At 31.2% G+C, this 23,770-nt stretch overlaps 1 protein-coding gene across 1 annotated transcript; it reads left to right on the top strand.

Moving 5' to 3' along the window:
* Positions 1–661: 661 nt before the first annotated feature.
* On the top strand, positions 662–18,284 carry LOC148608420 (ribosomal protein S6 kinase beta-1-like). Its single transcript, XM_088544278.1, has 15 exons — positions 662–864; positions 3,046–3,071; positions 4,638–4,755; positions 5,079–5,147; positions 6,073–6,144; positions 6,870–7,003; positions 7,771–7,871; positions 8,487–8,577; positions 9,792–9,882; positions 10,639–10,746; positions 11,300–11,362; positions 11,721–11,798; positions 12,278–12,385; positions 13,223–13,338; positions 14,343–18,284. The coding sequence occupies exons 1-15, from the start codon at positions 772–774 to the stop codon at positions 14,542–14,544; spliced, it is 1,470 nt and encodes a 489-aa protein (XP_088400404.1). The 5' UTR covers positions 662–771; the 3' UTR covers positions 14,545–18,284.
* Positions 18,285–23,770: the final 5,486 nt, after the last annotated feature.

The raw sequence follows: 23,770 nt of genomic DNA, 5'->3' as shown, positions 1-23,770 counted from the left end.
GAACTTCGGGCCGTTAGAAATTATTTTTTGGCGATTTTCATTTTGAATAAAGTTTAGATCATCAGTGATGATTTGACAAGAGAGGTTATAAATAATCAGGAGATTCGGAATACAGCCACAAATCGGATCTTAGTTCTCGCGTTGCTAGTTTATTGTGTTAAATATTGTAACTTTAGGTACAGACTGATTTTTGAAATAAGGCGGTGTCTTTTTTTTTCTATACACAGCAAAAGTCATGCCAGTTTTTGAATCAATTATACATAAAATTAATGCAACTTAGTCCTATCTAGGGCATGCTAGCCACAATAAAGCATAATTATAAAGTGTAATACCATTTATATATGTACAAAATGTATATAGGTGATGCAGTTATAAATAACATATAAGCCCTGTTAGCTACCTTATTTTTTTTGCAGTTATTTGAAATGCAGATTTGTATGTAGTCGGGATAATTTGCGCTGAAATAGAGTCCATATTTGTCAAAAGATAATACAGAACCTAACTATTAGCTTTGTGGAAGAAGTATTTCAGAGCTTTTATGATATCGAAAAGAACTGTCTATAAATGGAACAGTTATTAATCCAATAAAATCTGCCGTTTCAAATTTTAAGAAATTTGATTGGTCTTAAATGAACCGGAAGTAATTCTCCATGTGATTTCTACGTCATTAGGAATCCCTCGCCTTCGTTCCTAACGTCGTTGTCTGAATGATTGTGAAACCATTTTCATTTATTTCTTTTACCCTATAATTATATCCCAAATGTAGGTAGTATGGCTGGAGTTTTCGATCTTGAACTTCATGATACCCCAGAAGGGGAGGAAGATATCTCGGACGATGATGACTACTTCGAGCCTGATGAACCGGTACGTATGGTAGCACAAAACCTGACAAACTGTGTGGTGATGCAACCATAGCCTGACTCATTTATTCAATGTAGTTCGTGTTTCTATGCAAACAGTCTCATACAAACTGTCGGAAACTATCCTACACTGGTCTACGAATTTGCTTTGTTTACTTAATTTGAGCAACTTAGGAAAGAAAGCCACAAGATGATCAGCTGTTCATTTGTTCGATACGCATTTAACATGAAAATGTGCTCGTGCTTTTCCTCCCTTTTACTAAGCATTTCAATGTATTTTATCAACATATTTTAATTCAATCAAAATGATATTTTGAAGTGAATATCCAAAGGAATTTGTCAGATCTTCTTATGATTGAAATTGTGGTATGGACCAAAAGTATTTTCCAAAGTTGTTGGTCCCTTGTCTCCCTTACACCTCTGAAAAACTTGAATCAAGATTAAAATTATTTTTGTAAAAATATCATATACAGGAATGATTACATTATTTTACTGATTAAACATGACTATAGTCCCTAATTACCATCTCAGAATAATGTTTTGTGGAAGTAAATACTAAAATTTTTGTTACATGATAGGTTAAAATGAGGATAGTGTTGATTATACAGCACTTGACTAATTACAAAGATGGAATAACCATAGTTCAAAATGAACAGAAGTCACTTTTTCTACAAAAAAAGACATGCATGTACATGTAGATGATATTCTTGTGAAGTTATGACAGTTGGATACTGTAAGTTATTTACATGTACATGTACTTTCAAATCCATAGAGTAGGAGATTGGTTACACCTTTAGTACCCAAGTATGTCCTGAAGCATAGTCGAAGGGTGCACAAGGTACCGAATTTGTAAATAAAATCTTCATATTTTCGGATTTGAACCATGACACAAATTTATCCACAATAGAGGGCCAAAATGAGGGGATGTTTTTCTCAGCATTGTTTTGATTTTGTTACATATTTGATATAATAGAGTCCTTCTAATTCAAGGGATCTACCTTTAATAGAACACTGAAAATACAAGGTTTTAAGAGTTGTTTCTTTGAGGTTTTCAATTTTGAATTGGCCCAAAACACTGTATTTCGATGTTGATGATGTCACAACTACACTACATTGATAAAGTTGGTTTGCATATACCAGGAATGATATACATGTGACATTCTATAGGGAAATGGTTGATACACTCAAGTATACGAGATTTGCAAAGACATGCTCCTAGCCAATCAAAATTCTAGAAATTTACTAGTATGGGGATAAAACTGTTTCTTTATGATTAAGTTGTTTTATCTACTTCTTAGACAGCAAGGTATTTGCTATATCACAACATAGACAATGTGATATACTAACAAGTGATATTGGCCTTTGTGATTGGTTGTTGTGTGGTAGTGCTTCATTGTCTGTAAAACCTGGTTGGTCAAAAGCTGTGTAGTGACATTTCTTACATTGTTTGAATGTAACAACTGATGATGTCATTATCAGCTGGCACTAAAAGTTAGGCCATGACATGCCAAATATCAAATGGCCAATATTCCGAAGGCATCTTAGAGAAAACGGTTTTATTTCTCATGAAAGTTGAATGTTGCAAAATATCAACTCTCTTTATTTAATTTCAATATCATAGATACATGTAACTCGTCAATGCTCATTTGTTTTGATATTGAAATTCAATAAATTTAGTTAATATTATGTGATATTCAACTACTACGCATAATGGAACATATACAGGTCATCTTTTGATTATATTATTCATTAACAATCATGAAGAAAATGTGATTTTGGGACTATTGTTAACATGTTGACAGTGATACAAGGAGGAAGAGGACTGATGACTGTTTAAAGAATGTAGAAAACCTTCTACAGTCTGTACATGTGTGATTGGAACAATATATACCATATCATGATTTACCTGCATATTACGTGTACACAACATTCCTAGTAAACTACACTGTACTTTTCTATTGCTCAGTTTAGACCTGAGTAAAACGCTCAAATGTGACACACAGTTAGCAGTTTGACACCCAAAGCATAGAACTTATTATCTCTTGTCCCTTCCATATATCCTTAAACTGTGTTATATGTACATGTTCATTCCTTTAATTCATTGTACATGGTAAAATGTACATGATAAGTTAATTTTTTTACATTATGATTTATACAACGTATTTCATCCTCATTTTTTTTTCAGACAAATGGAACCGACAAGGATGAACTGTAAGTAAGAAAAATAAAGAATTAGAAAATGACTCAAGATATACTATGCACATGTACATTGTACTGTGATAAAACTATACCACAAGTACAGTGACTGTAGCATCTGACCTTAAACATTGTCTTATTGCCTTGGACATGTAAAACTACCATTTAGACAATTATATATCATACTTGCCCAAAGAACAATCTAATTTTGTGCTTTACTGATTAGCTAAAGAAAAACAGATTTTTCAGTTTGGGCAACTTAAATTTTTATCAACTTGCCCCATAGGACAAAATTTTCAAAAGTTTAATGTCAGACTTTGACACTATTTAGCTGTACAAAAATTAAAAAGCCATGCACTGACATCACTGTCCCACAATTTGATTATAAAGCAATTCTTCATCCCATTGTCTGAATAAAAGTGCCAATGTTATTCACTGAAGTTATATTGATATTAACTACTGGTATATTGACACATACTTATAATGAGAGGTTATTATACATGTCTTATGGCTTTTAATTATCAACTGGTATTATATAATATTATGTTAATGACTGATTATGAATTTAAATTAGATACATGTTGGCACTTGTATTGTTAGGTTATTATTACTTATCTAGTACTGGTTAGTGAGGCATGAATTCAAAATAAAAAAAAAAACAAATATACAAATAGTAAATCATAAACAGTACAAATACACTTTACATGTACATGTAGTTTTGTACATTTCATACATGTAAATAAGGACACCTAAATGTGTGACTGAACATTAAATTATAATTTGCTTGAGTATTTACTGAACCATTGTTGTATCTCCTGCTTGAAAAAAAATAAATGAGAAAATATTATTGTTGTTTGCATCACACAAATTGAACTTAGATGCTTTTTATGATACATGTTTGTACATGTAGTTAATATTATGACATCAGAACATAACTGGTATAAAATACTATGTATGTTTGTTCTTTACAACATTTACATCCTCTCCATTGGTTTTGATACATTGTATTCTGAGAATGTTAAATATGTGTAAAACATGTACGAATTACTCTAATGTTTGATGGTTCATATATCTACATGTCTTGAAAGAATAATTTCTTCCAAACTACTTGATAAATTTACTGTAGATATATCTTGTAATCATGGATTAGGCATTAAATGTAGATATACATAAGGGTTTTTTATATTTTAAATTCAAGTGAAGTGGAGTGTACTTGTTGTGCACTTGCTGTTAAAAGTACATTTGTATTTCTACAAAATACAGTATAGATACTAGCTCTAGATGCTGGAATTGTTATACTAGTTAAAAAGGAACAGATATGGTGAAACGAAACAAGTGTACCATCATACAACAAAAAGTAAATACTTACAGAGACTACCAAAAGGTCTTTAATAAGTGTGAACACACCATCAAGTAAGCTCTGAAGGGCCCCCACAACAAAGGAATAAAAATCAATGGTAACAACAATGACAATTATTCTAAGTGGATTCTTCTGAAATATTGGTAGTAGAAACAAAAATCTGTATATTTGATTTTGGACAATAGAAAAGAAGGACTTTAATGCTCTAGTTTACATTTTAGTGATGATGGAATGGAGATGGTGGAACTTACAGAAAATACAGTCAACCCAGGACAGGGTAAAACTGGTCCACAAGATTTCGAGTTGTTAAAAGTTTTAGGCAAAGGTGGCTATGGAAAAGTAAGTTTTATCACGGTTAGCTGTTTTAGCTTCTATAACATACAAAAGTATATTCCAGTTATTTGTTATCTGCTTAAATGATATGAAAATGGTTCAGATTAAAACACATAGAAAATTATGAGGTACCAGTATACTCAGTGTAAGACAGATGTCACAACGACAGAAAAATAGGTGCATATGTTAGGTGGTAGGTAGGTTTTTACAAACTTCAAGTAAAATGTGAAGAGACTTTACAATATCTAAATTTGTTATAATATATATTGTAAGATTATTATCAATTATATAGTAATGATAATAACTTATTCTTTTAAATCTGTTTTCAGGTCTTTCAAGTTAGAAAAATATCTGGTGCTGATAAAGGCAAAATATTTGCAATGAAAGTTTTAAAGAAGGTAGTTTTAAAACATATAAGCTATCTGTGTTCAGGGTAGGAAATTCACTCAAAATCTAGCCAGTCCTGAATACAATTTTTCAATGTATTTACTATATTTGCTGAAATTAACCAGCCCTGCCAAAAAAATAGCCAATCTCGGGCTGGCCGGCAGGCTACTATTTCCAACTTTGCTGTGTTAGGGAATAAAGAGTTGGTACATGTAGTACATTCTGTATCGTTAATTACTGTGCTTAAGCAATAAGAAAGTCTGTGTTAACAAAGGCAATAAAATAATACATTACATTTTCTTGTTTATTGTTTTATGTCAAAAAGAAACCCTTTGACATTGCTTTAAACTTTTCTTTGGCTGTAATAAAATTTATAGTCTGCATCACCTAAATTACAAATGTACATTGAAATTAATTTTGAGTTAAAAGTTCATCTACAAGTATATTATTATCAACTATTGTTAAAATTATGTACTTGGTAATATAAGACCCATTTCTTTCTTCACAAATTTGCCTTTTTGGTATGCTATATTATATAGATAAATGGGAAAGATGAGAATCAACATTCTTTAAATCTTTCAGCAGCTCAAATTTAATTTCAATAGTGGAAGGTCCTGGACTTTTTAAAATCTGAAATCAATGGTCCACTTAATGAAAACCATGTCCTTGACAAAGTGTTAGTGAGAAGGGTTGTTTGTCAAGGACTTAGATTAATAATAATTTTTAAATGTCTTAGGTAAGAAATTGAAGGGTTCTGGACCTCAGACCACCACTAGTTTGAACTGGGGTTCTGGACCTCAGACCACCACTAGTTTGAACTGGGGTCCTAGACCTTAGACTACCACTACTTTGAACCATTGTATACATGTTAACCAGTTACTTGTAATATGTGTCACTTTGATGATTTATGTATAATTTAGTTTTTCTCTTTTTCAGGCTTCAATAGCCAGAAATGCCAAGGACCAAGCCCACACAAAGGCTGAGAGAAATATACTGGAGTGTGTAAAGGTAACCCTTCATAACAGTATTAATGCTTATACAGTTAAAATACTCCAATTCAAATATTTTCTGTGTTTTTTTTTTTAACCAAAGTTTTTTTAATGTTAATTTTAGACTTAAAGAATTACAACAATTTGTACCTCAAATAAAGCATAGAACATAGTGTATAATGGTAAAGCAATATCCAATCCTTTAAGGAACATACAATTGTCAAATGTTGATTCCTGTCATAAGTCAGAAGTGTACAATTAGTCATAAGTAATGACTAAAAAATATCATTCTGACATCATTACTCAGTGTCAGTTTTATGCTTAGATTTTTTTTCCATTTTATGTCTGATACTATTGATTTCTTTTCAAAGTTTTGATGTAAGAGAGTCAATCTGATTAAAATCAGCTGTTAGGATACGCTACACTGCCTTACATAAGGCAGTGTAGCGTATCCTAACAGCTGATTTTAATCAGATTGTAAGAGAGTAATCAAGGATAAAGACTAGACAAGGCAAATAGATACACCAGAAAGAACATGAAATAACCAAAATAATATGTACAAAGAAACAAAAGTGAATGAGCAGCCCAGGCACCAATAAAATTTTGGAACATGGACCAGGTCCACTGGTAGGGGACTTGTCTGCTTTTCTGGAAAACCTGCCAACTTTCTTGAAAATATCACATTCCAGGTAGATGAAAGATTGTAAATTACAAATCTTACTACATATCTTTTTTTGTTTTCAGCATTCATTTATAGTAGATTTAATATATGCATTTCAAACGGGTGGAAAGTTATACTTAATACTTGAGTACCTCCCTGGTGGTGAGCTCTTTATGCAGTTAGAGAGAGAAGGCATTTTCATGGAAGATACAGCATGGTTTGTATATACTTTTTGGGTTGGTTTTAGGATGGTAGAGTGCGTTAAAGTAGTAATGGTGTGTTTTTTTCTTGTGGCAAGCACTCTCTTTTAAAAGATACAGTCCAGAACTGTATACATGTATCAGAAATTCAAGATAAGTCAAGGTACATGTATGTTAGTACTAAATTCAATAGTTTATTGAATAGTTTAGAGGTGATAAGTTTTGAATGAAGTGTCATCATTCTCGTTATAGTGGATTTTTTTACTTCTGTTGTTGGGACCTTTTAAAGTTTACTTAAAGGTGAGTTTAAACTTGTTGAAGACCTTTTGGCAATCTTTTAAAGTATTTATTAATTATCAATAGATATGATTTTATATATATTTATCTATTTAATAATAATTTAAAAATAATTTGCTGTTAATTTCCCAGAGGAAAGTCTTTTATTTTTTCCTCACCTTGACTTGCCCATAGCAACATGCAGTGGGTAAAAATAAAGACCAGAACAAACCAGAATTTTGCTTGTTTTAATGTCTTTTTTTGTCTTTATTTCTACCCACTCTAACAACACGGCATTGCACTGTAAATTTTGTGATTTCAGCATTTTGCTTTTTTCTTTCTGTTGTAGGAACAAATTTTAGTTTTTCTAGTCTTAATTTTACTATGTTTTTTATTGTATGTTTACTTTTGTTTTTTATTTTTTATTTATTTTTTTTTTTGTAAAATCATCTCTGTGCATCATACTAAGACGGGTGATGGTTAATGACTGGTTTTTGTTACTTTTCAGCTTCTACTTGGCAGAGATACTGATTGCTATAGAGCATTTGCATTCTCAGGGGATTATATATAGAGATCTGAAACCAGAAAATATACTTCTAGATGCACATGGTAAGGTTTTTCTTGATGGTTATATTTATTATTGTTGGACACTTTGGTTATTAGTTGTAAATGTTAAAATTTATACTTTTCAGTTGTTTTTCTGTCATCTTTTAGAAGAGGTACATGTATATACAAGTTCATAAAGATTCAGGAATTCAGTATGCCAGTTTTTATTGAAAATGTATTATTTGCATGTATTTTTTTGTAAACCTGTTCTTTTGTAACTATGATATGAAGTAGTATCACTAAAGGTGCAAATGAGGAGAAAAGACGAAACCAGGAACACCAAAATCATAAAACAGAAGATGAAATTAACAAACTTGAAGAAAGAGAATAGAGCAGATCCCAAATGATGAACATATGTATAAACATACATGATTTTCTTTCATTTTAAAAGTGGAATTCCGCTCTTCTAGGTCTGGAATTTGCCATTCAGTTCATTTTTTGACTGCATGTTTACTTCAGATATTGAATTCCTGCTTCTCTGGTTGACTCTGTAAAACCATCTCTGTATATAAAGCCAGTAAGTCTGTGTGGTATATCCTTTCGATAGAAACCTTTAAAAATCCTTATCATTGTAAGTGATATAAAGTACATAAGTACATGTATTTCTTTCTTTTACAGGTCATGTAAAGTTAACAGATTTTGGTTTATGTAAAGAATCCATTAATGATGGATCAGTAACTCATACATTCTGTGGTACCATAGAATACATGTAAGTTTCACAATCATTTAAAGTTCATGTATTTCTTTGCTTTTGTTATAGATAGCCATAGATCCTTTCATCAGATTGTTTGATTTTTTTTTTTGGTTTTGGTTTCATTTTGCTTTGTCAAGAGATGAAATGATTCCAAGTGATAATGATCAATAACAATCTGTTAATTGAGGTTATTGATTTTTTTTTTTCGCTCTTTAGCGGAATTCCACTATTTCAAATCCGTATTTTACCATTACGATTCTTTTTTTACTGTATATTTACTTGTGATTTTGCCAATTTCCGATTTGTTTGTAGACCTAGTAAACTCATGTTTGGTAAATGGACACTATCCTTACTACCACTGCTCTAAAAAAGGAATTTACCATCATTTAGAACTTAGGGATGATTGACAAGTAGCAAATTACTTATTTTTTCATTTCTTATATAAATATAGGAGATGTAGAATTGGAAACGAGACAGTCATCCACCAAAAGCTAGTGATTAAAAATGCATGACATTTTCATAAATTGACAATGATTAAATTTTTGGGAGAGATTTCCCACCATTTAACATTTCTAAGTTTTAAACAGATGTAATGGGGGAAACTGCCTTGCTATTGGCTTATTTTTTGTATAATTATTTCTCCACTCCCTGGTGAAGTATAGATCTTAACATGATTGCTGTAGCTGGCATATTGAAAATCTAAATTTTACTATCTTAAATGGAATAAAAATTTAAAGCACTTGTTGTTGAAGGAAAATGAAGTCGTAAATTCACTAATTATTGTGATAATGTGACAGACTTTGAATTACAGTAATTTAAATTTTTATCATAACTAATACAAAAGTGGAAATTGAATTATCAATTTTGACCCTAACGACAAATTTTCATTTATAAATATACATGTTAATTTCTGAATTTAAAATTTAGTTACCAATCAGATAACTTAAGAATTTATCAGACACATTGAGACCATGATAGATATGGTTAAAAAGTCCAAATAACTTAAAGACAAAAATTAAGAGTTGGTAGAGTTAGTGAAAATACAAGTAAATTTAATTAGGCCTTACATGTATCCGATATTAATTAAGTCATTTATACTAAATTGCAATTTTAATTGATCAGAAAAAGTTCTTCTGTGTTATTAAGAGCAGAGTTTTTTTTATTGTGAAAACACCCAATGTACACGATGATTTACAGTAATAATGCAATGATGTAAATGTATATGATAGGGCTCCTGAGATATTAACACGAAGTGGACATGGTAAAGCTGTTGATTGGTGGAGTTTAGGTGCTCTGATGTATGACATGTTGACTGGAGCTGTAAGTATGACTTTTAAGAAGGTATATTATGGGAATGAGGACTGGAAATATCAATGGCAGGTTAACACTGGTCTTTGAAAACGTAGACCTAGATCAAGGGGCTTAACTTACAAACCATTGGTATGTTTGTATAAACCATTTTACATAGATATCAAGTAAGCATCTAAGTAACTTAGATTGATTTTATTCTGTTTTATTCAACTGAAAGCTTTAAAAGCTTCGATGATTTTGATTTGATTAAAATGCAAACATATCACTGATCTCAAGACTTAGTTCTTTATCCTATGCCTAGTAGTACTGTGTAAGTTTCTCAGAGACACGTTCTAAGCCAGTAATTACATTTAAAAAAGATTAAGGAAAAATATACATGTAAATCATGATTAGTCTTTCTGTGCTGTTTTGTTTAATGTCATGTTTCTGAAAAAGTCAACCTCCTTTGACTCACTGCATGTCATAGAGACCACTTGAGTTTGACAGAAGGGTTGTCACTCTGTACAGGTACTACTGTGGAACATTCTCATGTCATTGTTCTAAAAATAGATCGTTGTCATCAAAACTTCTAATAAAGCAAAAGTAGAATTCAGAAGCTTGAGTTACCATCAGTGTTCCTTTTAAAACAGTACAATTCACAAATCATCTTCTCTGAACTAAGTCAGACACTACATGATTAACCTTATCTTCAAGTCAATAATGTAATGGTATCTTGTCTTACCATTTTAGATTTCTTAATATTCAGTATTAATTATTTCATTGTAGCCACCATTTACAGCAGAAAACAGAAAGAAAACAATAGATAAAATATTAAAGGCCAAACTTAGTCTACCACCTTACCTGACAAATGAAGCCAGAAGTCTCATTAAAAAGGTGAGGTTTACTTATGACAATAAAGGTTGGTTTTAATAAACATCTTCAATGAACAAACTAATTATTGATGAAAAAAAAATTACTGAACCTTTTCCAACTAAGGAGTTTGTGAATAAGCCCTCTCCATGTAGTATTAAAACTTGGAATAGTAAAAACCATCTGTTTAGTGATGAAGTTAGGATGTTTTCAGGGGGAACATTTCTCAATGACTATGACAGGACTGTTAATGTAGTGTTTTTGTGGAGTGCTCATCTGTTGCACAAGGTTAAACCAAATAATTCTAATATCTCAAAAATCACATCACTATTATAGTGCAGTGGATGACTATTTTCACCTGCTATAACTTTATTCTTGCCTCCTACTCAACCAAATTTTGCATTGAAGTAGACTGTTATACAAAAGGGAGTCACCTACTGAATTTGGTCGGCTACTGGTATCTGATCAATTATACATATATGTTTGAAGTTACATTAACTTCTTTACTTCAGAGAGAGAAAAATTGAATGCTAGGTGCTTGTTTTTTTTAACTTTTTTATTATTTTGTTCCTTACAGTTATTAAAGAAGAATATAACGGAGAGACTAGGTAGTGGGCCTGATGATGCTAAACCTATAAAAGTAAGAATAAACCTATAAACATGCTTACCTGCCATGGCTGTTTAATGTATTCTACATGTTCTTGAAAAAACATTTTAATTTGCAGATCTGCTTGAAAAAGAATTGCGAAAAACTTAAAATTGAGATGTAAAATGTGGTGTCTTATCATGAAGAAGTAGTTCTTGAGTAGATGTCCATAAAAAAATCCACATACTTCATGTTAAAATTTTACCAAGGTTTAACACTTGAAATATAATCTTCACTGAAACTTTCTCTGTATGGAAGAAAAAAAAAAGATAAATTGCAGTTTTAAGATATTGTTCTGATTTAATGCATATATGTAGGTCAATACTAATTCCTGTGATCTGTTTATATTTAGGCACATCCATTTTTCCGACATATAGATTGGAATGAATTATTAAGTAGACGTGTGGAACCGCCATTTAAACCCTCCGTCGTAAGTCAATTAATAAATAATCATGAAGATCAATGAACATTAAAAATTACTGTAATCATTTTATTTATGTATAAAAGGGCCAAATTATCTAGATTATTAAAAAAAATATGACAACATTGTTGTTGGTATCAAAATTTTAAGACTGGGTCACTTTCTAGTGCAATGAGAATTTCATTCGGCCATTCTATATGTATTTTTGAGAGTAATTCAGATAACAGGTTTAGCAGGAATAAGACTCTTATCCCAACCATTTGGTAACAGTGTTATATAAGCCCATAATGTTAAATTGCTATATAGGTTTTAATTGTGTTTTCCAATGTAGTCAGTGACTTCTTAACTATGTTAAGAATCTCTCTAACTTTAGGGGTAAAACATGAGAAAAAAATATCATAGTACATGGATTTCCAAATAAAGTATAATAACGTTTTTTGACATTACTATGGCTAGTCTTTCAGCTGTTTTTTGTCAATCCTTTTCAGACAAGTGAGTTGGATGTTAGTCAGTTTGATACTAAGTTCACAAAACAGACACCTGTAGATTCTCCTGATGATACAATTCTCAGTGAAAGTGCCAACCAAGTTTTTGTGGTGAGTTACAGGGAGTAATGGTAGAAAGATATAGGGAAAATGTACTGGTCATGTAACAAAGCTTGAAAAGAAACCCAACGTATCATATTTTGTTCATATATATGTTTAAATTGTGATTTTTGTATTATATAATATGCATGTTTAATCAACTTTGAAGGTACACATTGTAGTTTCTGTTCTGATATTATTTTAACATTTTTGGATGAAAAGGTCTTAAATTTTGTTACAATTCATGTGATGATTTGTAAATGTAGGAAAATGGAAATGATCCAGTTTTTATGAGGGAAGATTCATGGAGATATATCTTCATTTTAATTTATTTCTGACTTTTTGGTTAAGTAGTTAACTACATGTTATTACCTGAGCTTTGATTTGTGTTTAGCTGATCTTTATCACCAGAATGAAATCAGCTCTAAGTTGACAATATGTGAACATTTAAGAATTAAATGTTTAATTTATGATGTTCAATCTGTGTGTAACAGTGTTGACCATAGCACATTTAGTGTGCTTCATGTTAAAATGTACTATGGTCAACACTTTAAAAGTGAATGAATCATCAAAAATCCAGCATTCAATTCTTATAATTACATTTCCTAGGTTTCTTTTATTTTATATCTACCATTTTATTTTAAATAGAAATAGACAATATAAAACACCAAGTGATCAATAAAAATAGTCCATTTAATTGTGGGTGTGGCCTTTATAAATCGCTTGAATATGTGTTCATCATCTCATGAAACATTCTTTAAACATCACACGTAAAGCCAATTATTCAATAAGATTAGGTTTTTTAATGATATGCACAGTCAATGTAGTTATTTTTTTCATTGCTTTCAGGGTTTTACATATGTAGCTCCATCAGTATTAGAGGAACTTAACAAACCTTGGATATCAGAGAAAGAACCCAGATCTCCAAGGAAAATTGGCTCAAGTTTTACCCGAGGGGACATGAGGTAATATTATAGTTACTATGTTACAGAGAATACCAATGGGTTTGGTAATTCTATCCTACAGAGGAACATGGTGATAGTAGCTATCCATCCTTCTGTAGGTCTGGAAGGCCTTGTGCACACGACTCGTTTGAACCAGCTTATTGATTTCTTTCATATTTGGTAGGATTTGTAGTTATTCATTTAGGTGTGCACAATATGCCTTTATTTGTAAACAAATTTTTGTAGGAACAATGAGACCATCTTTCATATTTCTCAACCATGGAAGAACATTTCTCTGAAACATATATGGTTATGTGTAGCATTCTTGTGTCTTTTTAATGAATTTAGAACTTTTTCAAATTTTGATTTGGTATTTCCTACTATAAATTACAGCTGAGTTCACACTTTCCATTGCTATATTTTAACTGATTTCATTTGTAAATATACTGTGAAGTACTTTAATTCATAGATACCAATTAGGGAAGAAACTCAAATTTGTGTATTTTTGAATTTTCATGCTTTTGAAGTTTTCTGTATACACATTGGTGGAAATCTCCTTTTCATTAGGAACCAAATTTCATGGTTTGGCCTGCCTATGAAAACCATGAAAATTGTACTTGCATAATATTCCAAAACAAAAACTTGCTTTTGTTGATAAAAATAAAAAAATAAAATAAAGTCAATGAAATATTTTGAATGATGTTTATTCCCTCACCTTCTGTTGTTGTAGCCATTATTGTTTACTGCTGCCCTTTCATACTTTGTTAAAAATCAATATATGAAGGCTCAAACCCTCTTCATTACAATGATATAAAATATATTAGGGTTGTACTGTGTATGACTTTTTATCTCTGATCTACATTCACTACCTGTTAGATTAATATCTCTATTTGAGGTTTAAGGATAATTGTGGCTGCTTTGATGAATGAACATACTTCTTGTTATGGCTTTTGAAGGATGAATAAACACAATGACTTCATGCCAAGAAAAGAATTTGTAAATAATATCCCTCTCATTTATTTCAGCCCAGATCCCAATAACCCTTTGACAGATGGATTTCGAGTTGCTGGTCAACATAATGGATGTGAAGGAGCAGAAGCCATGGATACATCAGTAACTATACCTAAAAGATCAACATCACCTGCTATAGCAACCAAAAACACAGCATACAAGTCAGCAGCCTTCCCGGGAGCACAGGGTCGACCACCACACCTACGGATGAATTGACATAGGGGAAAGCTAGGACAATTTTTTAATTTTTTTTCGAAAAAATGATAAACAGTTTAGAATATATCAAAAATTGTTTTTAATTTATTGCCTTGTAATTAATTGGAATAGTTATGTGAATTTTAATTTATTTCTTTTACAAGTTGTTAAGTAAATTCTAGATATAACTTGTTTGACAAATTTTAACAGTACATGTATTGCAATATATAACATTGACTCAGTTCAATAATTATTTATGGTAAAATGTTCATGTTTTTTTTTTCTCCCACTGCATTGGATGATTGGCTTTGGCTTTTTTTTTTCACAATGACTCTGACCAGGTTTTTTGCACTGAATTGGCTTGGCAACACACAAGAAGTCCTCTTGGAACACAGTCCTATGTTAAAAATGTTTGAAAATTGCTATCTGTTGACAAATAAGGCCATCTTCCTTATTAGGCATGATGAAAAGATACAACCAATAAAAGTTATTATACATATAAGACATTATACAGGTTGACTAGTTTTGTCTAAGTATATTGTACGAGACCTGGGGACCCACTCTCAAAATCTTTATATACCTACATGTATTTCAGAAATTATTGTTAAGATCTTCAATCTGGTAGTTTTCATACTGCATTTTGCAGAAATTGTTTAATTAGTAGGTCTTTAACTATCCCTCAAAGTTCTTTCTGGTTTAGTTCTGAATTAACTTCATATATTGGTCTTTAGATTTTTATTCCAAAATCTTCTGTACTTCATACTCAAGTATCAAATAGGCTAAATATGTAAAGCAGTGAAACTTAACTCCCTGAATTAAAATTTTGTTTAAACAATTTTTAGGGAAAAGAATTACATTTCTGTTTCAATTTCTTTAAACAATTATGACATCATAGAAAACTGATGTCTCAGTGTCTTTAGAAATTTAATTGGAATGAAGTTTTGTAATTTTTTTTTTTTTTTTGTGTTTTTGTGTTATCAAAATTAGTACTTATGGAATTTGGGTGTTTTATCATATTGAACCAGCTGACCCTTAGTTACAGGTGTGTACTATTGACAGCGGTGGACAATATGAGGATTTATCATCAAACCTTTGTGAGTGATAATTCTGATGTTTTGTTTACTAGCTTCATAGTACACAGTGACTCACTGGTTCAGCTGAATTTTTTTTCTTTCATTGTACCCCCTCACTGAGTTCTTGATTGATTGATTTACTTACCATGACAAATGAAAACTACAATATAGTAATTTTCTAGGGATTTGACTCTATGAAACTGTTTTAATTCTTATTTTTGAGAATCTTTTGTGACAAAACCTGTGACGTACTTACAAGATAAAAGTTAAGAATATTCTCATGTGTAGGAATTTTCTCAGGTTTAATAGAGTCACTTACATGAGACCACTAATTGGAATGTTGTCGTATGATACAGACCTTTGGGCCGTTGGGGTAGTGATGTTAGCTCAGGAAAGAATGTTAAATAAGACATGATCAACATTAGGGTTTTTTTGTACTTTAATTTGGTCCATATTGTTGTTGTTTTTTCTTTATAGTTATCAATCTTTTTTGTGAATTTTGGATGTTGATTTTTCATAATTGTTATACCTTCAAATTTTACTTCATCAGTTAGCTGTTTATACTGTAGCCTCTATTGTAATGCTTTGTATATATCTATTATCATTGGTGATGTTTGTGGTTGGAATGAGAATCTAAATATCAATATCATTTATATATGAATGGTTTCATTTTATACTGTAATTATAAAAGAATGTAATTTCTTTAAAAAATATTTCCAATGATCTGGATGATCAATATTTGAGTTCGTGAAAGATATGAAGAAAACTTGAATTGAGTTGTTTTTTTATATAAAACTGGGCCTTACTTGTAGTAGATTGTTGATTTTTTGAAAAAGTTTTAACATTTTATTTAATATGAGTGCTTTGTCAATTGTGTAAGACAAGAAAAGCCTTTATTTAACCTTCACATGAACAATTCTTGTGATTCTAATAATTTACAATTGAGTATGTAGCAAAATACAGATATTATGTTCTAAATCTATATCAAAGTTTTGTGAATGGGTTTATGAAGGCACTATGCTTATAGATTTGACAGTTTTTTTTAATTTTTTTTTCTTAAACAGAACTTGCTTAGATGAAAGGCTGTGGAAACCACTTTTAAGCTTGGACTTCTGATTGTCCACTCTAAAATATTTTGTCTGAAAATGACATTTCTTTTGCACTTTTTCCTTGCTACCATATGAGTATCTTATAGATCTACTGTTTAGGTTATTATTATTTTCTTTGATGGGTAATATTTAATCATATTAATAAAAAATCTGTGAAAGGGAACAAAATTCTTACCAACTTCAATTTTTTGCCCGGCTTGTAGAAGTGTATTGTGCCATATACAAGTAACTTGTAGTGAATACAATATGATTTTATAAATATTTAAAAAATAGGTAAATTTTTTTTTAAAGTTAAATATGTTTTATCAATATACATATACTGTAAATGCTTATTAAAGCATACAATGCCTTAAGGTAAAAATATTGTTCTAAAACCCATATTTTTATGGGATGCTTTTCAACTGTAGTTTGTATGAAAAATGAAGTTGAAGTACAAACCATATGAAGAAAGCTTGAATTACTCATGGTATTCTGGATAAATTGTGTCCCATTTTGTTGATGCAAGTCAAGTCTGGTTTTATACATTGACTTTCAGTAATTTTAAAATTGTTCTGTTTCACAATCATGCAATTAGTTATTGTGTCATTGGAAATTTATTTGGACATTATCTGTTTACATGTAAATGTTAGGAAAATTGAAAACTCAACCTATTGAATTAGACCAAGATTCCTTACTGATTTAGATTTAACCCACGTACAACACAGGACTATGCTTTAATAGTTCTTAGCTAGCCATAAACAGAAAAAAAATCAAGAATAAATAGAAAAATAAATATACACTGATCATTAAAGTAAAGAATAACCTTGTTTTGAAGTGAAATATGTGGTTAATCAACTTTGTTATGTTACTTTGTCAACTGCCTTTCAATGTTTATTTAAAAGTGCAATGAAAAACATGAATACAATAGACTTAGCTTTAACTGTATTGTGGTCTTGATGGACCTTGTGTCTTTTTGTTAAATGCATCAACTATGAACTTGAATACCAAGATATTTATAAATGATACATTCATTGTTTTTTAACATGGATCATGATTGAAGATATTCCTTTTTTTAATTTAAATTCCCGAAACGTGTACATTGATTTTATCATTATTGTATAAACTGATTGTTAATTGTTCACTTTGCTGATGATTGTCTCATTTTAAGTTATGAACATAAACAATTTTACAGAAATGCCTATCTTAGCTTTGTGATATTTTTTAAGTACCCAACTTTATAGAAAGTTTCATGTAGAGATTATGACTAACACAAAAAAAAAGATAGAAAGATTCTGCCAAGACAGGTTGACACCACTTGTTGTTGGTTAGTTTTATCCAGCTTCAAATGTTCCCTCTTTAAAAGAAGAGAACGACTTTTTTTAATTTAGTGTGCTACTGTTATGGTGATACTTGCACATGCATATTGTCTTGTGACTTGTCACTGACAGTAGCTATATGAACCATAAAATGCTTATTAATGCTAACACTGTAAGCAAGCTTTGCAAATTAGTATACCTTATGACTTACATTTCATGTCATATTTTTTGTGTATTGAAAAAAATATGTTATTTTGCAATGCTAATAAAATCATTGAATGATGTATTTGTACATGTATAAATAGCCAGGATGATATATGTGTCTCCAAGATGAGTATATTTGTTGTTTTAATGGTAAGAGAATATCTAAATTTTCTAGCCATATTATTTTGGAAGTCTGTGTATTTTGATGAACTTAGCTTGCAGCACTTGAATATACAATGTATATAGTGTACATTTGTATGTATGAAATGTGTCTTGAACTATCTACAAGCATTTTAATTTCTTTATAGCCTACTTCCAAAAATGATTTGTTTTAAAATTGGGACAGTTTTATTTTTTTATGGGGGTGAAGTTAAGAAAGCTTTTATTTTCAATTGGTGCTGCAAGCTACCATTTAGGAAAGGTCTGAGACTATTTTGAATTTAATTTCAGTATCAAGATACCTTAGTATGCTGTTATTTACAGGTCTAGCTAGTCAATCATAGATACTGGTAGTCATATTGTTGAAAACTGTTTACTCATATAGACAAATTTGTGCTCAATGTTTATGTGGTTCCAACACGTCTTATGTCTACAAAATTTGATTTTTCATCACATATATGATGACACATATACCTTTCTTTGAATAGACCCCATACCCTATTAAATTAGGTTGTCTGAAACTTGTAAAATATTTAAGAGAAAATTTGATTTTTCATCACATATATGATGACATATATTCCTTTCTTCGAATAAAACCCGTATCTCATAAAATTAGGCTGTCTGAAACTTGTAAAAATATTCAAGAGATATTAAAAAAAGTTGAAAATCCCATCATCGTCTTTTAAAACAAAATGAAAATGCCATCATGGTCTTTTTTAAATGTCAAATTTCAGATTCATAAATTTGTAACAATAAATGTACATGTACCAACAAATGAAGTTTTGGAACCACATGGATATCATGTAATTTGAAGTCCCTCATAAATGTAATTATGTATATATGTAAATGACAGTTCTGTGTTTGATATTATACTGTGATATTGATGATGGTTAAAGATTCAGAAGAAGTGTAGGATGATATCTGTAAGAGATTGACACAGTTTCCTTCAATTGGTGTCAATTTATTTTTCTTGTAGTTGTAAGCTTGATTTTTTGAAATTTAGGATGTGAATGGATAATTTTTGCTTCAGTATTGTGGATAATGGCAAATCTAGATATTATGCTTGTTACGAAAATGATTGCTTAGAACTGCCTTTTTAAAATGCACTTTAATGTAAAACTTTTATTCTATAGCTTGCTTAGTTTAAAGTGTATATCTTTCAGAGAAAAAAATATTTTTGTCATTTACCGAAATAAGATTTACAAATACTATTGTAATATTTGTGCCCTTGCTAACTATGAAAAATTCTAGAAATTAAAAGCTAGTATAATTAAAACCATACCTCTAGCCTCAACTGCTAAAGTTAGTCGGGCATTTAATAATCGAGACATATTTGGTTACAAATCTCGTGGAAGTGGCTCTTTTCTATCGTTATCCCACACTAAAATTAACAAAAAACACAAAAAAATAATATCTCAGTGTTAAACAGGATCTAGAGCATTGGAGTCATCAAGTGTATGATTCTTTCAGCTTTTTGTCAATAATATATATTAATCATGAGTTTTTTCCTTATTATAATTTAATAAATGGTCAAGATATAAATAGTTTTGATTTTTAATTATATACATGTATATATATGTTCAATGTTTTCATTAATATTAATTCCAAAATCATTTTTAAGTTAGGCCTTGTAGTCAGTTGTATGTCTCAGAAAGATAAGCTGTCAGATTATAGTTAGATGTACCCTTTGTAAGTTTAAACTGGTAAGGGAGAAATCATTTGAATTTTATGGCGGTGTTTGGAAGGAATTTGAAAGCCAATTCAAATGGTTTCTCCCAATTTTGTTTGCTTAAAATAACTTGTGCCAATAATGGTTTATTAAACGAGCTCACCTCAGTGACAAGAATAGACAGGAGAGCTTATTAAGGTGATGGTAATATCAGTGAATAATTTGTACTAAGATCCAATTAAAATTAGAATCAGAATGTACAATTTAACTTATTGATTTATTGTATTCGCAAGTAATGAATTTGTACCATCTTGGATTAGTCAGTTAAGCAGTGTGGAATGTAAACATTCCAAATAATCCATTAAAAAGTTGAGAATTTAAGTCTTGTGTTTACTTGAATTTCTGTCTTTATGATAATACTGATGGTATTAAAATCGTACAGAAACAACTATTTATACTTGAAAAAGTGTAGCAGTGATTACTGTATACCCATGAAAAAATATAGGAGACTCCTTTACACTTTTTCTGCAAACCTAGTAATTATGTATTACCTATTCAAAAAAATAAAAACTTTCCTTAAAAAGAAAAAAAACATGAAAACCCTTATAAACAACTATATTGAGCTAAAATTTATAGTAAATGATAAACTCATTAAGTGTATGATAATTTTGATATACACTGCTGGTGGACAAAATGCCCATGAGGATGTTAACCATACATCAGACTTGTGTGAAAGAGTAATCACGGGAACCAAGGTTATAGCGGTAATCAAAAGAATGTAATCCACGGACAAAGACCAGACATGGAAAACAGACATACACAACAAAGAACATAAAGTAACTAAAATCATACATACAAAGTAACAAAAGCAAATGAGCAACTCGGACTCCACTAAAAACTGGGAGCATGGACCAGGTGCACCGGTATGGTAAGCGTCCTCTGTTTTTCTAGAAACACCTGCTGAGTTGCTCATAAGGAGTCAAGTCCGGGGTAGACAAACGAGGAAAGGAAAACTAGGACCCGTTGAATAAATCAGTTTTCATGGTGCAAATGAATACACAATAACGATCCACGAGTTCATGATGACGACCCTAAAACTTCTGTAGTGATGACTTCAATCTTGTAGCAACATAACCCTGTTCCAGAAGCCTATTTGTTAGAGTTCTAGCGCGATACAAAAAGTCTGCGTAGTTTCGGCAAGCTCTGGCATAACGTATCAGTTGTGATATGAACACTCCATACGCAGGTATGAAAAGTCATCACGTTTGACGTAAAGTTTGGACAATAGTTTTGCTTTACCATCGATTTCTAAGTGTAGGTCAAGATATGAGGCTGACTTCACAGTGTCTGTAGTATCCATTATCTCAAGTTCTTTCCGGTAGATGCGATGTATCAAAACCCCGAAATTAGGATTGTTTAAAGATAATACGTCATCTATATAGAGGAAACTGAGATTAAAGGATCTAGCTAAACGATATTCTTTCTTCCGGATCAGATCAGCTATAAAGTCAGCCTCATAAGAGTGAAGGAAAAGGTCAGCAAGTAAAGGAGTATAATTTGTTCCCATTGGAATGCCGACCATTTGTTGAAAAACACGTCCACCACACTGGACAAACGTGATGTCGATTAAAAATTCCAGCATTTTGTAAACATCTTCCTCTGTATATTTGGAAAATGATTTTGAATTATTTCTTATAAAGTATGAGGCATCTCTACCAAGAACTATATATTTGTATCTAGGACCTATTATTAACCAACTACCGAATATACGTGAAAATTTGTCAAAAACTGACCAATTGATATGAATTCAAGCCGGGCATCTATACGAGGCCAATACGATAGAAGAGGGCCAATATGGATCAAACTAGGGCCAATACGGCATCAGAACTTCTGGTCGTTTGAAACCGCCATTTCGAATTTGATATTCTCACCTCATTATCCTGCTGGATTATTTATGCATATGTACCTTAACATGTATATAATTTACCAAACAAACAAGTAACTTAGAATAAGGTAAGAAAACTTTATTTTGATTTGGCATGTCATTCAAATACAATCACAGGCTTTAAGAAGCTTCAGACCAAATATGAAAACATTCATTATGTAACATAAACAAGACAAACTAGAATCAAAGGACATAGACATTATAATTGTATGTGAAAATATAGCATATGTATAACGAAAACGCATGGTTGGTTCCGTGGGTTTTTCTACACCATAAATCACTTTCCAATAGGCAGTCGTCTGAATTTTATTTGGACTAGTACTTAACATAAATGGTAGAGTTAAAATATATCAGTGAAGGTTCTCAATCAATGTCTATGCAAGATAGAAGCGAAGTACATCCCCTCTCAAAGATCCATGCCACTGTACCAAGTCAGGACCATTGCGGTACCAGCCGCTCGACTGGCGTAATATCTATTTTGCCAGATTAGTTTGGACTTGACTTGATTACGAATCGGATTAGTGTTCGGTAATTTTGTTGTTACCCTTGTTTACTACAACCGTGGCATTACTACTGCCAGTGGAGATTTGGTCTCCCCGCTAGGTAATGCAACTTGGTAGCTTTTTTATTCAAAGCATGGATGACAGATTTTATAAGAACAAACCGGCTAGCACTTCACCGGGTTAAAAAGGTCCTCGTTTGCCACACCCTGGAACAACAGAGTGGTAAACGAATTTACTGTTCCAAGAAATATTCTACGGGAAATGCCATAATTGACTTATGTTCAGCCAGAAGTTAATTATTATTTTAAAACTCCTACTTGTAAACTGATTTGCTCAACGTGTCATATTTTTCCTCTCCTCTTTCGTCTACCCCGCACTTGACTTTTTATGAACAACTCGGCGGATGTTTCTAGAAAAGCAGAGGACGCGTACCCTACCGGTGCACCTGGTCCATGCTCCCAGTGTTTAGTGGAGTCCGAGTCACTGATTTGCTTTTGTTACTTTGTATGTATTACTTTGTTGTGTATGTTTGGTCTTTGTCTCTGGATTGAATTCTTTTTATAAGCGCTAGAACCTTGGTTCCTGATTACGCATTCTAACTATATCTTAAAACAATCAAGAATAGCCCTTACTGATATTCTAAAACTTTCTAATTCTGAAAATTCCGTCCCTCATATTTCTAAAAGCAGATTCAAACTAGCAGAAAAAGCTACTTGCAAAACATGTGATATGTTGATTATTTCACCCAATTTTACCTGTCAAAACATTTTTTCAAAAATTCTTTTGAACCTCTGGACTGTTCTACCTAAAATGTCATTTACGGTATTGAGTGTACTTTATGTGGTCTGATATATGTTGGTGAAACAGAACAAACATCGCGAAACTGTATGAATTTAGAATCAATATTTAATACTTTTTCTGCTAACCAAGCTTTTTCGCGTAACCTAAAGAAAAAGAAGTATTCCTTAAAATGAAAAAAGGATAACACCTTTTATAACACAAGTACATTGTGCAAAATTTAATAGTAAATGATAAACATGATTGTGCATTTATACTGAACTTTGATATACACTGCTGGTAGACAAAATGTCCAAGAAGGTATTAACCAATTCCAGTAATCAGATTTGTCTGACTTAAATCTTATTGATAATTAAACAAAATACATACAAAACCCTAAATCACAAACTCGTCATTCATTCTTTGTATTGCATATGGTAGAACTTCTTCATGCATGGTTAGGTTTAATAATTAGATTTGTTTTGATTACTTCTTATGAACTATTTAGTTTTG

The sequence above is a fragment of the Perna viridis genome, chromosome 9, assembly GCF_037379345.1.
Source record: "Perna viridis isolate PV_CMFRI_1.1 ecotype Kerala chromosome 9, ASM3737934v1, whole genome shotgun sequence".
Taxonomy (NCBI): Eukaryota; Metazoa; Mollusca; class Bivalvia; order Mytilida; family Mytilidae; genus Perna; species Perna viridis.
Note: the sequence above shows the minus strand (reverse complement) of the source record. Positions and strands in the feature narration are given on the sequence as shown.